At 31.9% G+C, this 13925-nt stretch overlaps 1 protein-coding gene and 1 non-coding gene across 2 annotated transcripts; one reads left to right on the plus strand and one right to left on the minus strand.

Moving 5' to 3' along the window:
- Positions 1 to 2384: 2384 nt before the first annotated feature.
- Positions 2385 to 6629, minus strand: LOC123914625 (ABC transporter G family member 1-like). The gene is made up of 8 exons (XM_045965819.1): positions 6329 to 6629; positions 5703 to 5782; positions 4762 to 5232; positions 4509 to 4595; positions 4221 to 4346; positions 3885 to 4076; positions 3686 to 3772; positions 2385 to 3200 (listed from the first exon to the last, which is right to left on the minus strand). Exons 1-8 carry the CDS (start codon positions 6627 to 6629, stop codon positions 2559 to 2561), a joined length of 1986 nt encoding a protein of 661 aa, XP_045821775.1. The 3' UTR covers positions 2385 to 2558.
- A 793-nt stretch (positions 6630 to 7422) lies between these two features.
- LOC123919127 lies at positions 7423 to 7615 on the plus strand. Its single transcript, XR_006813056.1, has one exon. It is a non-coding gene; the product is annotated as a U2 spliceosomal RNA (small nuclear RNA).
- Positions 7616 to 13925: the final 6310 nt, after the last annotated feature.

Genomic DNA, 13925 nt, shown 5'->3' on the forward strand with positions numbered 1-13925 from the left:
CTAATTCTCCTCTCAAAGTTACACTATTGGAAGAATTTCACTCTTCTACCATAGGGGGACATAGTGGAATCCATCGCACCTTTGGACGTCTACAAGAAAATGTGTTTTGGCATGGAATGCGTAATGATGTTACACAGTTTGTCAAGTCTTGTGCTATTTGTCAACAAACTAAGCCACCTACACATTCACCCTATGGGTTGCTGCAACCATTACCAATACCAGACAAAGTGTGGGAGGATATATCCCTTGATTTCGTGGTAGGGCTCCCTTCTTTCCAAACACACACAGTGGTCTTGGTGGTAGTAGACAGATTGTCGAAAGCTGCTCATTTTGGCCTTTTACCAACCCATTTCACTGCAGCTAAAGTAGCTGATCTGTTTGCAAAAATGGTGTGCAAGCTACATGGCATGCCTAGGAGCATTGTCTCGGACCGGGATCCTATTTTTCTGAGTCACTTTTGGCAAGAGTTGTTCCGCTTAAGTGGTACAAAGCTTCGTATGTCTACTGCTTACCATCCTCAAAGTGATGGACAAACGGAGAATGTCAATAAGGTGTTGCAGCAATATCTCAGATGCTTTGTTCATGACAAACCAAAGCAATGGGGTCATTACTTACACTGGGCAGAATGGCACTACAACACAGCGATACATACTTCTACAGGAATTTCACCTTATGAAGTAGTGTATGGTAGACCACCACCTACCCTTGCTGATTACGTTCCAGGTTCATCTAAGTTGCAAGCTGTGGATGCAACGCTGACAGAACGCGACATAGTAATTGAAGTATTGAAGAACAAGCTGTTGAAAGCCCAAAATACCATGAAGGAGTATGCAGATTTGAAGCGAATTCCTCATCAATTCAAAGTTGGAGACTGGGTATTTGTTAAGCTTAGGCCTTATCGCCAGAATTCGGTTTTGGGGCGCAGGTTTCACAAACTTTCAAAACGCTTTTATGGTCCTTTTAAACTAGTGCGTGCTATCGGGGAGGTAGCCTTTGAGCTGGAGTTACCCGACACTAGTAGGATCCATCCAGTGTTTCACGTCTCACGGCTGAAACCTTGCTTTGACAACACGGTGGTTCCGTTAGCATTACCACCAGAAACCGTAGATAATCAGCCTTGCATCACTCCCATTGCTATACTTGATTGGAGGACCAATGAGGAAAATGGCCAGCAGGAAGCACTTGTTCAATGGGAGGGACTTTTTCCAGAAGATGCAACTTGGGAGAACTATCAAGACCTGAAAAATTCATATCCAACATTTGACCATGAGGACATGGTCAGTCTTGATGAGCAGAGGGATGTCATGAATCAAAATGACATGGGCCTAGATGAAGAAATACAAGAGAATTGGGCTCAAGAGAATGAGGAAGAAGTGTTGGGCCATCAGCCTAAAGTCAAGAGGAAGATTGTTAGGCCCAAACACTTGGATGACTTTGTGATTCCAACACTCAAGAAGGGGGGTAGAAAGTAATTAATAGCCTAGAAGGTTCTCTACTAGTGAGTCAGCTTATTCTGTTAGAATAGGTGATGTAAGAAATGCCTGAAATTGTGGAACGAACTTGGTGTATTGCGTTGGTAATCACACTATATATGTATCAATTGGCATATGAAATAAAGCAGAGAAGAATTTGGAGAAAGTTAGTTTCCTTTTATTACTAGTTTGTTGTTATCTTTCTTATTCACCACTTTATTCATTACACAGCAGCAGCAAAAGCATCATGGTAGGAATCGATCTTGATTCATCGATTGTCAAACTTTCTTTGAAGAATATCTGAATAAGGGAATCGAATCATCCCAGAAAGCCATTTATACACTTGTTTTAATCCAACCGATGAAGTTTTATGGGTTTGTAACCGTAAATGTCGGAATCTATGAAACGAAACTAAGCGATTTTGGTATCTACAAAACGAAACTAAGCGATTTCGTCAACTATGTTCCGAAACTATGGTCATTTTTCACGCAATAGTCTCGCAAAAACATAGCTCATGTTTGCAACACCTAAGGTCAACTTTTCACCGGATCGTCAAAATAAGATCTGAGGATGGAGAAATCAAGCTCGCATTGCATCAGGTTTTTGGGGGATTTTTTCAGCTTCTTGTTCTTGTTTTGTAAACTTTTGTGCTTTATTGTTTGGTTGGTTGGTAGCACTTATTTGTGCATCACTTTGAGACTCTCTTGTACCCTTATTTGATTATAGTGGAGCTATTTATTTGGTCTAGTCGACAACCCACGATTTTTTACTCTCATGTCGAGGATTTACCATGCTAAAATTTCGGTATCTTTATTTTGTTCAATTGACTGCCTTTTATTTGTTGTTGATCCTCATAAGTTGTTACAAATTTGGTGAACTTTATTTCTATTGCATATTGCTCTATTGTTATTATTGTGTTAATTCCCCCATCAAAACAAATACATCTATATACAATTTAATTTTGTTTTATTTTGAGTTAACTTCTTAAAATTACAGATACACTGAATCATATGCAGTACTATTCATCAACACATTATTATCACTCTGTCGTTTGGTAAGCAAAGCAAGCTAATCAATCTCAATGCTTCAAGTCACTTTAGTGAACCTCAAATTTTCCTGAGAACAATTAATTGCTGCAACCATAGGCTTCACCTTTTCAAAGCTCTTGATGATAATCAAAAAAAGAATTCTATAAAATAAAGCCATTCCAACCAAAATAGTAAAATCAACCCACTTTGAGTAATTCATTTCCATTTGCCACAAGTTTTTCAATATATCTTCACCACTAACTATAACTTGATTGCTAGTAGTGAATGTTAGACCTTGAAACTCATTCTTGAACAATCCTTGATATGCATATTTATGAAATGAAATATAGTGCAAAGGGTATTTCCAAAATGGATTTGGTATATCACTTGGTAGTCTATAGAATCCACCATCTAACATCATCATCCCTAAAATTCCAGAACCAACTATTATTCCCATTAGGAAATTTGGAACCATACTTGCAACAATCATCATGAGACCTTCAACTAAAAAGACTGAAATGAAAAGCATAGATATGAAGTACACAAATTGTTCATGTCCTTGGTGAAGTCCAACTAGGTAATAAACCAATGGTCCTGGTATCAATGACATCAATAGCAAGAATGGAATAGAAGATAATGTGTTTCCAATGGTAAATGCAGTGACACCATAATGTCCATTTAGTCTTTCTCGTTCAAACACCTAATCAAAATACTAAAGGTTTAGGATTGTGACATATAGTTGCTCAAGCATCTCAATCATAAATATATAAATTATAATGACACAAAGAATTTGGTTTAAGAAATCATTTTTGATAGGTCACATTACACACAATCTGAATATGAATACTGAACCAGTGGCGGGGGTGCAAACTTAAATAAATAAGGATAACCAGTTCAATTATTAAAATTTGCGGGTGTGCAGGTCCAATGTGGGCCAGCCACTGCTGACGTACACATCGATACCAATAATAATAAGAGAAATAATTGAATACAAACACATGTATAGCCGGAGTAAAAATAGGCCAGACAGACCAACATAACTATACAACCGAGCCTACAACAGGCACAAGAAAGGTTGAATTTTTTTAAACAGAGCAGACTAAGGTTTTTAAAAAAATCTATTTAGCTAAAAATGAAGGTCAGGTCTTACGGTCTAAAGAATATGACTATGAAAAATTACTTTACCTTCATATCCTCCACAAAAGAAGGGAATCCACCAACAGTTATGAATGTCAAAAATGTAACAACAAACACAAGGAGTGAAGCTCTAGCCTGAAACAATCAAATTTAGGCATTAAAACTAGATTTTCTTAGCACATAGAATAGTTTCTATCCAAGTTGTAATTTGTAAAACTCATACTCTTCTGAACAGAACATATCTTACCTGAATTGATTCGTTGCTCGAACCAATGTGAAAGAACATGGTACCAAGACTTAAAGCCAATACACCAAAGATAAGTAGGCGTAACCAATAATAGCCTGCTTCGCGATACATATTCACAAAAGATCTTCTTGTAAGAATCAGACACTGTGTTAAGAAATCAGCATGGTTTTTCTTCTCCATCGTGTCTGTGACCTACATCCATTTATTCATCAATTCTTCTGTGATCTTAGCTTGCAAAATTTTCATTTTTGTATTGCATATGCATATATAGGCTTTGTCTATTATGATAATATCTTGTGAACTACTTTGCTCCTTATAGGGTGTAACAAAACTCACCATTTTTTTAATTTGAGAAAGTTCATTTTGAACTTGGTGGCTAATTTGAGATGAATCATATGATTTAACAAGAATATTAATAGCTTCTTCTGTGCTTAGCCCTCCACCTAATCCTTTCTCAGGGTCCTGCAAATAATAGGCAAACCAATTTATTTCTATTTAATTGCACCTTTCAAGCTAAAAACAAAAACTATTTGTTAATTGTGAAGAATATTTAATTGCACCTAATCCTTTCTCAGGGTCCTGCGAATAAGAGTGAAGAACAAAAAAAACGCAAAATCAACTTACCTGTTCAAAATCCTTGTTAATTGTGTTCACAAAGTGATCAGAAGGACTCTGGAGACTTGGGCAGCGAAAACCATTTGATGAGAAAAACTGCACCAAAGAGTATAATATGACAAATCGAAGCGACAAAGACCGAATCTAATAAGTGGATCGTGGCAGCAAGACCACTCTGTCGCATACAATATCAAGGCGTATTTATAAATATCTGATATATGTATATAATACACAAAAAGTGGTTGAAGTATCTATTTCCAACCTTATTTGCAGCAGAGACAGGTCCAAAGTAAACTGTTTTCCCAGAAGACAGAAGACAAAGGTTATGAAAAAGTCGAAAAATTTCGTTACTTGGCTGATGAATAGATGCAATAATAGTCATTTGCCTACCATCCTTTTTGTTAAAATCAGAAATTCTACTCATAACATGATAAGAAGCTGCACTATCAAGTCCACTTGTTGGTTCATCAAGAAAGAGAAGTCTAGGATGTGTTAATATCTCAATGCAAATGCTAACTCTTCTCTTTTGTCCACCACTAATGCCTTTGGATTTCCACCCTCCAATTCTTGTGTTGATTGCATCTTGTAGCCCCATTTCTTTGATTGTAAAATCAGCTCTTTCTTGTTTCTCTGATTTGGACATTGAATCTGGTAACTGAAGCTGAGCTGAATAGTACACAGCTTCTCTAACAGTTAGAGTATTCAAAATTGTATCATCATCTGTTACATAAGCCTGTTTTTCAGTTGAGAGATAAACAAGAGTGATGAATAGATTGATCATGTTTAAATAAGAAAAATGCTAAATTGCACTTTTGGCCCTCAAATTTTTTAAACTTGCGATTTTGGCCCACTAACTTTCATAATAGCACTTTTGGCCCTATAATTTTAGCCCCTTTGCAAAAGAATGGACCCCTCGCTGATTTTGACCAAGTCAACGCACATGAGGACAGTGACTCGCATGCCACGTCAGCATGTCATGTGAGTCACTGTCCACGTGTGCATTGACTTGTTGACTTGGAATGTGTGTCAGTGCCAACGTGTATGTTGGCTTGGTCAAAATCAGTGGGGGTCAGTCTTTTGTAAAAGGGGCAAAAAGTGCCATTATAAAAATTAGGAGGCCAAAAACACAAGTTTTTGGTTAAAAGTGCAATTTAGCCTAAGAAAAAAAATGACACTTTATTGGCTAAGACAAAATATTCTTACAGATGTTCCATAAGCTAGTGCTTGTTTGCAGCCATTGATTAGGATCTTCCCAGTTTGTTTTGTCTTAGATCCTAATCTTCCTGAAAATTAATATATAAGTATAAGATATTATTCCCGTTTTATTACATTTTGATTTTGTAATAGACAAGACCTTAGACAAGTGAAATAAAATGTGAAGTTTCAAAGGTTATCATTAAATGATCTAAGTTGTGTACAGTTACAACCCTGTGACACGCAATCAGTCACATCTTGATTGTTCGATCAAGATCATATTATTGATATATATTTTCATCTTGGTATTTTAGATTTAAAAAAAAAAAAATATATATATATATATATATATATATATATATATATATATATTGAAATTTGGATTGTCTGATCTTGATTGATTGGACAATCCATATATGGCAGACTACATGCATTCACACTACATTAGGTGACAATTATACAGTACATGTTTAGTCCCTCTAAGACATTCAAAAAATAGGAACTAAAATTGAAAACATAAAATTTAAATGGACTAAAATTCGAAGTAAATTATACTGTATAGTACAATTGATATAGGAATTTCTACAAATTTGAGGCCTATCAATTAATACATAGATATATACCATGACTATTACCTGCTAAAGCATCAAGAAGAGTGGACTTGCCACAACCAGAAGGACCCATTATAGCTAAGAGTTGTCCTGGTTTAGCATAGCCTTTAAGACCTTCAAGTATTGGTTTCTTTCCATTGTTTCCATTTGAAACAGTCACCCAAAGATCTTCCCATGTCAAGAAAATTCCATCCACCTTATAATTTTCTACTGATTTGGTGGCTTCCACCTCAAATGTGGACTCAAATTCCACATTAGTTGGCAAAATTTTGGAGATATTGTCTTGCTCACAATCAATAGCTTGAGATTGAAGAAGGAAACTCATGGTAATATTCTATGTTGTGTTTGTGTTTGGTCTATGCTTGAATTAATCGAGGGAAACCATGCATTAGGGAGGTATAAGAATATGGTCTGATGAAGCTTCCAAAGCCTATTTACTATATAAAGTATAAACTTTTTCGGATTTTATAGTGTTGGAATGTTTGAAAATATCTTTAGTATTTTCATTAAAAAATATCCAACTAGAACGGATGTGACCGATGGTGCTCCTCTTCGATACAATTGTGTGAAGGAGGTTGTACCGGCAGACACTTTAACGTTCAAGTCAACATTTGCGTAAAGTGAGATTTTAGAGTGGGAATGAATAATACCCAATCCTTCTCCATGAGAGAAGGATATATATAGTATAGTCCCCTGTGCGGAGCCAAGGCTATAAATGTTTGCACAAATCCGATATTTTCACCTTTAATAGTTGTCTGAATAACGGCTGAAAAGTCGTTATTAGCTATAAATGTCAATAATCCGACATCGACGTAACATTACAAAAGTGTTAGCTTCTATGACTGTTAAGCGGAGTTGCGTGGCTTTCGGCCGAGCTCGACGCTAACTCAACATTGAATTGGACTTAGCCCCAATCCATAACAAAATCTTTAGTATATCTTTTATTATATTAGAGTATCTCTTAAGATTGAATTTTATAGTTTTTTTTTTAATTATGATATTGTTCTTCACATACCTGATTAATGCTTATAATCTTTGTGTATCTTTTATTATATTATAGTTCTCTTAAGATTGAATTTTATAGCTTTTTTTATTATTTTTCTTCAGGTATATGCCTAATTAATGCGGCCTTTTGGCTAAGATCAAGTGTAGTATCTGTTCTTATCAGTTTAATATCTGATATGTTGACCAATGGTCCACACGATATTAAATTTATTTCTTGAGGGGGTGAGTCCGCCACAATAGCTTGCTATTGGGTCTCTCAAGCGTCGTTTTTGCGTTGCACTATTGCAATTGCTTGGCGCACCCCACCAAGAAGAAAAAAAAAATTAATGCCTATAGATAAGAATTGGTATTTAGTCTTTTGTATTTTATTGAAAGGGAAAGAGTGATAAAAAAAATATATATTTTATTATAATTCATATATCTAATTCATTTTTGAAACTCAATCACTATTATACAAAATTTAACGGAATGTTTCTATTTTTGAATTCTTAAAATGTGTCCTTAGAGCACATATTTTATCATATATATATTAAAACTTTTTTAGGAGCGCACTCGTTTTATCATATATTAAAACTTTTTTTAAAAACCCTTTAACTGATAATCTTTAGGGATAGTATGCAATATATTGAATATAATATATAAAAGAATTTAAAAGCAAACCTAGAATCAAAGTCGTTTATGTGATTTTAGTGGCCTATGGACTGACATACAATTTGGTTTATAATTAATAAATAGTATAAATAAATTTAATATCCAAATACTCATATAAAATAATTTCGACAAATATTTCTCGATGCAGAGTCACTACACTACTTACAACAACAAAAAAAATCACTATATAATAATTCATATTTCAATACATAAAATGAGCAAAGACATTTCTTTTAACTTCCAAAATTTTTCTTAACGATCTCAATTAGTTTTTCATTAATTTTAACTTCAAAAAATTTATTTTTACAAATGCAGCAGTCATGGGCATAATTAAGAGAGTTCAATAAGCAATTGAAATATTTAGATAACAATTTGTTGTTTTGGCAACCTCAAGAATTTCAAACATATTTGGCAAAGACATTTACAACACTTTCAATTCAAAAAATCGTACACTTGAAGAAGAATGAAAAAGATTGAAAATTGCATACAAAAGGAAAAAAATAAGAGAAAAATATGAGATTGCAAGAAGAAGAGAAGCGCAAACGTGCAACTATGAGGGAGTAGTACGAAGGCAGTTTAGCTAGGAATTTGATATTTGATACGAGTGAAGGATACATACGCAAAAGAGAGAACTTTGATTTTTTTTTTAATTTGTTGGACTTAATAGATTCCTAAAAAAATTATTTGAAGCCTACATCTAGAATCTAGAATAGATACCAAACATGAGATATCCACTTAGCAAACTTTCTCATTGATAATATGAAAAAGTGAAGAAAACAAATACTAATATAGTTTCAAATTATCATAACCGGTGGTCGAGTATCCTTCTTGTTTGGACGTTTGATTAACATTGTTCTCATGTTGCTTTTCAATTGTTCTATTTATAAATTGTTATAGTCTTTTTTGCACATCTTGTACTGAACAGACTATTTGATTGATTAATATATCTAATTTTTGCGTGTTCAAAAATAAAAACATGAAAAAGTGACTCTTGAAGTGAAAATTGTGATCTTGACACTATAAAGTATGATGTATTTTAGGACGAATGAAATGCAATACAATTAGTTTACTCTAAGAGTTTTTTTTTTATCTTCATTTTTAATCAGAAAAACTAACACAAATTAATCTTTTAAAAAAAAAAAAAGCATTCACAAATTAGTAAATTGATCCTTACTAAATTAGCGTGATTGTTTCTACAATAAAGACAAGGTTATTTTGCCAGAACCGACCCCCGAACCAGATTCAACTGGTGATGAAAGCAAAAAAAAAAAAAAAGACAAGGATATTTTTTTTATTTTTATTTTTTTTACTTAATAAAGATAAGGTTATTGTGAAATGAGAATTTTATTATTATTATTTTTTATATAGGTTTGAAGTTTTGACCGTGGAAATTAATCTTTATTAAGGAATATATATGTGAGACACAAAATAATTTTTCTCTTTTTAATTAAATTTTCTTCATATACAAGAAGCTGAGATTTATGACATGTTTGGATTAGCTTATTTTTTAACTTATGCAAATAACTTATACAATTTTTATATATTATTATAAGTTTGTCAAAGTAGTTTATGATAAAATAGCTTATAAAAATATAATTTTCACTAGTGTGAACTTATAAAATAGCATAAAACCTAATTTATATTACATAAAACTCAAAAATAAGCAAATCCAAACGGACCCTTAACCCCTAACTATTTATTTAAAAAAATCTGCTCCACAACCCATTCTTGTACCGAACTACAAATTATATTTTATAAAAGGAAATATTATCTATTCTATTTTTGTTGCTGCGGATGACAAAAAAAAGAAATCTCAGGCAAAAAAAAAGACCGTAAGACAACCAAACAATTATTAGAATGAAAGATTTGTCAACAAAAAAAAATATTAGAATGAAAGAGTTGAAGAATACTATTTTTTTTTTAAGAAAATGTTAAACAGTGTCCTTGAAGTATAAGTTAATAAACATATTAATAAGAAAATTTTATCTTAAAATTTATACCTTAAAATTATAGAAAATTATCATTCTATTATTAATTTTATCATTAATCTTTACTTTTAGTATAATATACAAGTATTCCAAAATACTGTTTAGTATGATATTTTTTTATACTGGTAAGGTGTAGGTTTCTCGTTTTTATTTAATAATAATGATGATACCCACTATTAAAGTGTGTTGCACGTTCAGCAAAAATGGAGAACTTAACACTGAACTTTCACATCATCAAGAGCACAATGGAAAAATTCAATTTTGAGTACTTAAGTGGGTTTCACGCATATACATCACTTATTTATAATTTTTTAATAATAGTACCTAATAAGTAATTAAAATTGTGTTGAATTAAAAATGACAATTTTCTACCGATTAATTTAAGATGATATTAAACGACAATTTTTTACGTGATTGTTTCATTAAAAACGACAATTTTTTCTACAATAAAGATGATATTAGAATTTTTGTTAACAAGCAAAATTCGAATATATTAATATCGACAAAGAGTTCTACCTAGCATAAAGTGTGCCAGAGAAAACCTCAAAAATTTACAGTTCACAAGGAAACGAGTACTCCGAAAGCACGAGGCTCAATTGATACCCAGACAAACAAAAGGGTTCGACCACCACATATTAGGGCCCGTTTGGATTGACTTATTTTTGAGCTTATGCAAACAGTTTATGTAATTTTTATATATTATTATAACTTTTGTCAATATAATTTATGATAAAATAACTTATAAATAGCATATACCTAATTTATACTCCCTCCATTTTCTTAAAAGTGTTTAATTCTATCATATTTAGCGTTTCTAATAAACTGTTCAGTTTGTGTTTTAAGGATATGATTTGTTAATTATTGTTATCTTTTTCAATATATTTTTTTATATATATTTGAAAAACTAAAGCTTTTTTTTTTTTTTAAAAAGTTTGTTCTTTTTTTTTTACGATAGGAAAGTTTGTTGCTTCCTTGTTATATTCAGATTTAAACAGAATTTGTTACCTATAATAATGGTTCATTGAAGATTTAAATAAGATGAGTACTAGGTGAAAAAAAAAAGGAATTTATTGGTGAATTAAGATGAGGGTATAATAGGAAGATAGGATGCAAAAATCCATGAATTTATTGGGAAATTAAGATGAGGGTATAATAGGAAGATAGGGTGCAAAAATCCATTTTCTTAATTTGATGTTATCATTCTAACCGGACACTTTTAAGAAAACGGATGGAGTATTGCATAAGCCGTTTGCATAAGCTCAAAAATAAGTTAATCCAAACGGACCCTTAGAATTTAAGATTTATATTTCAATTTAGAATATTTAATAGAATATTTAGGATTTGTTTAGAATTTATAGGATTAATTTATTTTTTAAAAGATATATTTTTTAGAAGTTTGTTATTTTTGTAGCTCTATATATAGAGTTAACTATGAATATTAGTGAAAATAAGAACTTGAGAATATTTCTCATATAACAATATATTTCAGAATAATTTTTTCTATAAAATTAAAATATATCCCACCAAATTCTGCAATACAAAAACACAAAAAATATATCATTCATTCAGTCTACTAGTTTTTTCTTATAAAAAAGTCAAACCTAATTTAACTTAAAATAATGCACATGTTTTATTTTTGTAACATAAAATAATAATTTAACTTAAAATAATGTACATGTGGTTAAGGCATTAATTAGAGATAATCCAAAACAAGCAAATACATTAAATGGGAAGAGTTTAATTGTTGTGCACCGTCGGTGTAAATTTTTTTTACACATACATCCAATAACACGTTGCCACATCACTTAATGAATGTGACACTTCATGTATTTTTAATTACCATACATGATGTGTCGTTATATTATTGGACGAATGTGCAAAATAAATTTACACCGACGGTGCATATAAATTAAATTCAAATGGGAAATAGAAAAGACATTTAAGTATCTACCAAAAAAAAAAGACATTTAAGTATTGTTTTTTTGAAAGTAAGACATTAAGTATTGTTGTTTTCAACTATAATTTAAAATGAAATTTAAGTATTGTTGTTTGTTGATTTGAAAATTATGCAAGTGTGTAATTATTAGATCGAATTGCGGACGGTCGTTTTCTTTAAGATATTTTGTGGCATTGTCTAAAAATTGTGCAAGGAAGGCATAGTGATTAACCATGACGTCCCCAAGATAAAAACAACCAAGTTCAAAATTGATACGACTAACTATTGCACTATAGAAAATCGGTCGAGAATTACAACCTCTATGGCACTACGACCACTCAAAAATGGCACAAAAGCAACTCTTAATCAAAACACCGTAAAAGAAAGAAAAATATTTAGATGAAGAGAGAATAGTGAGATTTTTACGAAAATTTGGAATAAAAAGAGAGGCGGACTCCTTTATTTATCGAGAAGGCCCGAAATTGACGCGGAGATTTTGGAGTGGGGTGGGGTGTGGAACGGATAAGACTGAACGCTGATCGATCCAATTGGAACGGATAGCAAATGCACACAAAAAAGGTGTGCATTTTTAATGGGTGAGCACACACTAATTATTTAAAAAAATAATTAAATAAATTATTTTTCAATTATGAAAACTAAAAAATTAATACATTACTCCACCAGAAGAACTAGACCAGCTCTATGTGCTTTTCACCAAGGAAGACTAATAAATATGGTCATATGTTGGCTCGTTGTGGTTTTTCTTCTTCTTCTTTTAGTATTAATGTTTTGGAGAATGTTACTCCTTTGTTGAACTCTCTTTTAATGTATGATGCTGCCAGCTTTCTTTCTAGTTAATGAAAAGCCTCCATTATCAAAAAAAAAAAAACAAATTAATACATTACCCAAACTCGGCTCATGTCAGTCAGACAGCGGCGCGTGTAGAGCTGTAAAAAGGGCCTTAAGGGGCCGGCCCTTTAAGGGGCGGACCCACTTATTCCTGATTATTAATTTTATTTAAATTTTAAACAATTTTTCTAGTGTCGTGAACTTATTCTCGTTTTCTTCAATCAGCACTGTCCACGATCGGCACCCTAAAAAAACTGTGTTTAAAATTTAAATAAAATTAATAATCAGGAATAAGTGGGTCCGCCCCTTAAAGGGCCGGCCCCTTAAGGCCCTTTTTACAGCTCTAGGCGCGTGCATGATGGTCAAAAGTGGTGGGTTGTCTCCTGTTTACAAAACTAGATAACCTTTGGGGAGAGCCGTCCCTAGGTTGTGACCAGAAGTGCCACGGCCTAAGGCCATGATTTTAAGTACCCAGTTTTTTAAAATATTCATATATAGTATCTTTTACTAGTAAAAGGAAGGTTGAATTGCTCATAGGCCTTCATTGTGATGATGTGGCACCTCTAAAAAAACTCCATATTTTTATTGAAAATTTACCAACTTCTCTTAATTATTATTAAAAATATCTAAAATAAAATTTATCCTCTACAAATTAAATTTCATGTCTAATGATTAATACATGAATAGAAAAAGAAACCCCCATAATTCCAAAAGACTATATTTTGGCATATATAAAATGATAAATATGGATTAATAGAAAACGTAAATTACTAAATAATTAAGAGTAACCTAAATATCCATATACTTGCCCAAATAAAAAACTTAATTCGTATATATGGATCAATAAAACATTCATACGTAAAAACCAAAAAAATATATCCATATGTCACTAAAATATGTACATATAAATTATATGTATATATATAATTTTTAGTATTGTTATTAAATATATATAATCTAATTTTCTAAAAAAACCAAGATAAATCATATTAATATATTATTACACATTGCAAGAGGTTAAATCAACAATCAAACGATTAGCTTATCAAAAAAAAAAAACAATCAAACGATTAATTACAAGGGATAAAAACAATTATGATTGACCCTTAGGTATTCATATGATGCAACTATAACTGCAAAATTATTATTATTATATTATACAATTAACCCTCATGATTGTTGGAGTTCCTTT

Source organism: Trifolium pratense, linkage group LG3 (genome assembly GCF_020283565.1).
Source record: "Trifolium pratense cultivar HEN17-A07 linkage group LG3, ARS_RC_1.1, whole genome shotgun sequence".
Lineage (NCBI taxonomy): Eukaryota > Viridiplantae > Streptophyta > Magnoliopsida > Fabales > Fabaceae > Trifolium > Trifolium pratense.

What these genes read in the sequence shown, in the direction of transcription:
- LOC123914625 (XM_045965819.1), bottom strand. Translation starts at nt 6,629, where the DNA reads ATGAGTTTCCTTCTTCAATCTCAAGCTATTGATTGTGAGCAAGACAAT. An exon ending in CGAGCAACGAATCAATTCAG is followed by an intron (nt 3,773 to 3,884) that starts GTAAGATATGTT and finishes TGATTGTTTCAG; the next exon opens with GCTAGAGCTTCACTCCTTGT. An exon ending in CTTTTGTGGAGGATATGAAG is followed by an intron (nt 3,201 to 3,685) that starts GTAAAGTAATTT and finishes TATTTTGATTAG; the next exon opens with GTGTTTGAACGAGAAAGACT.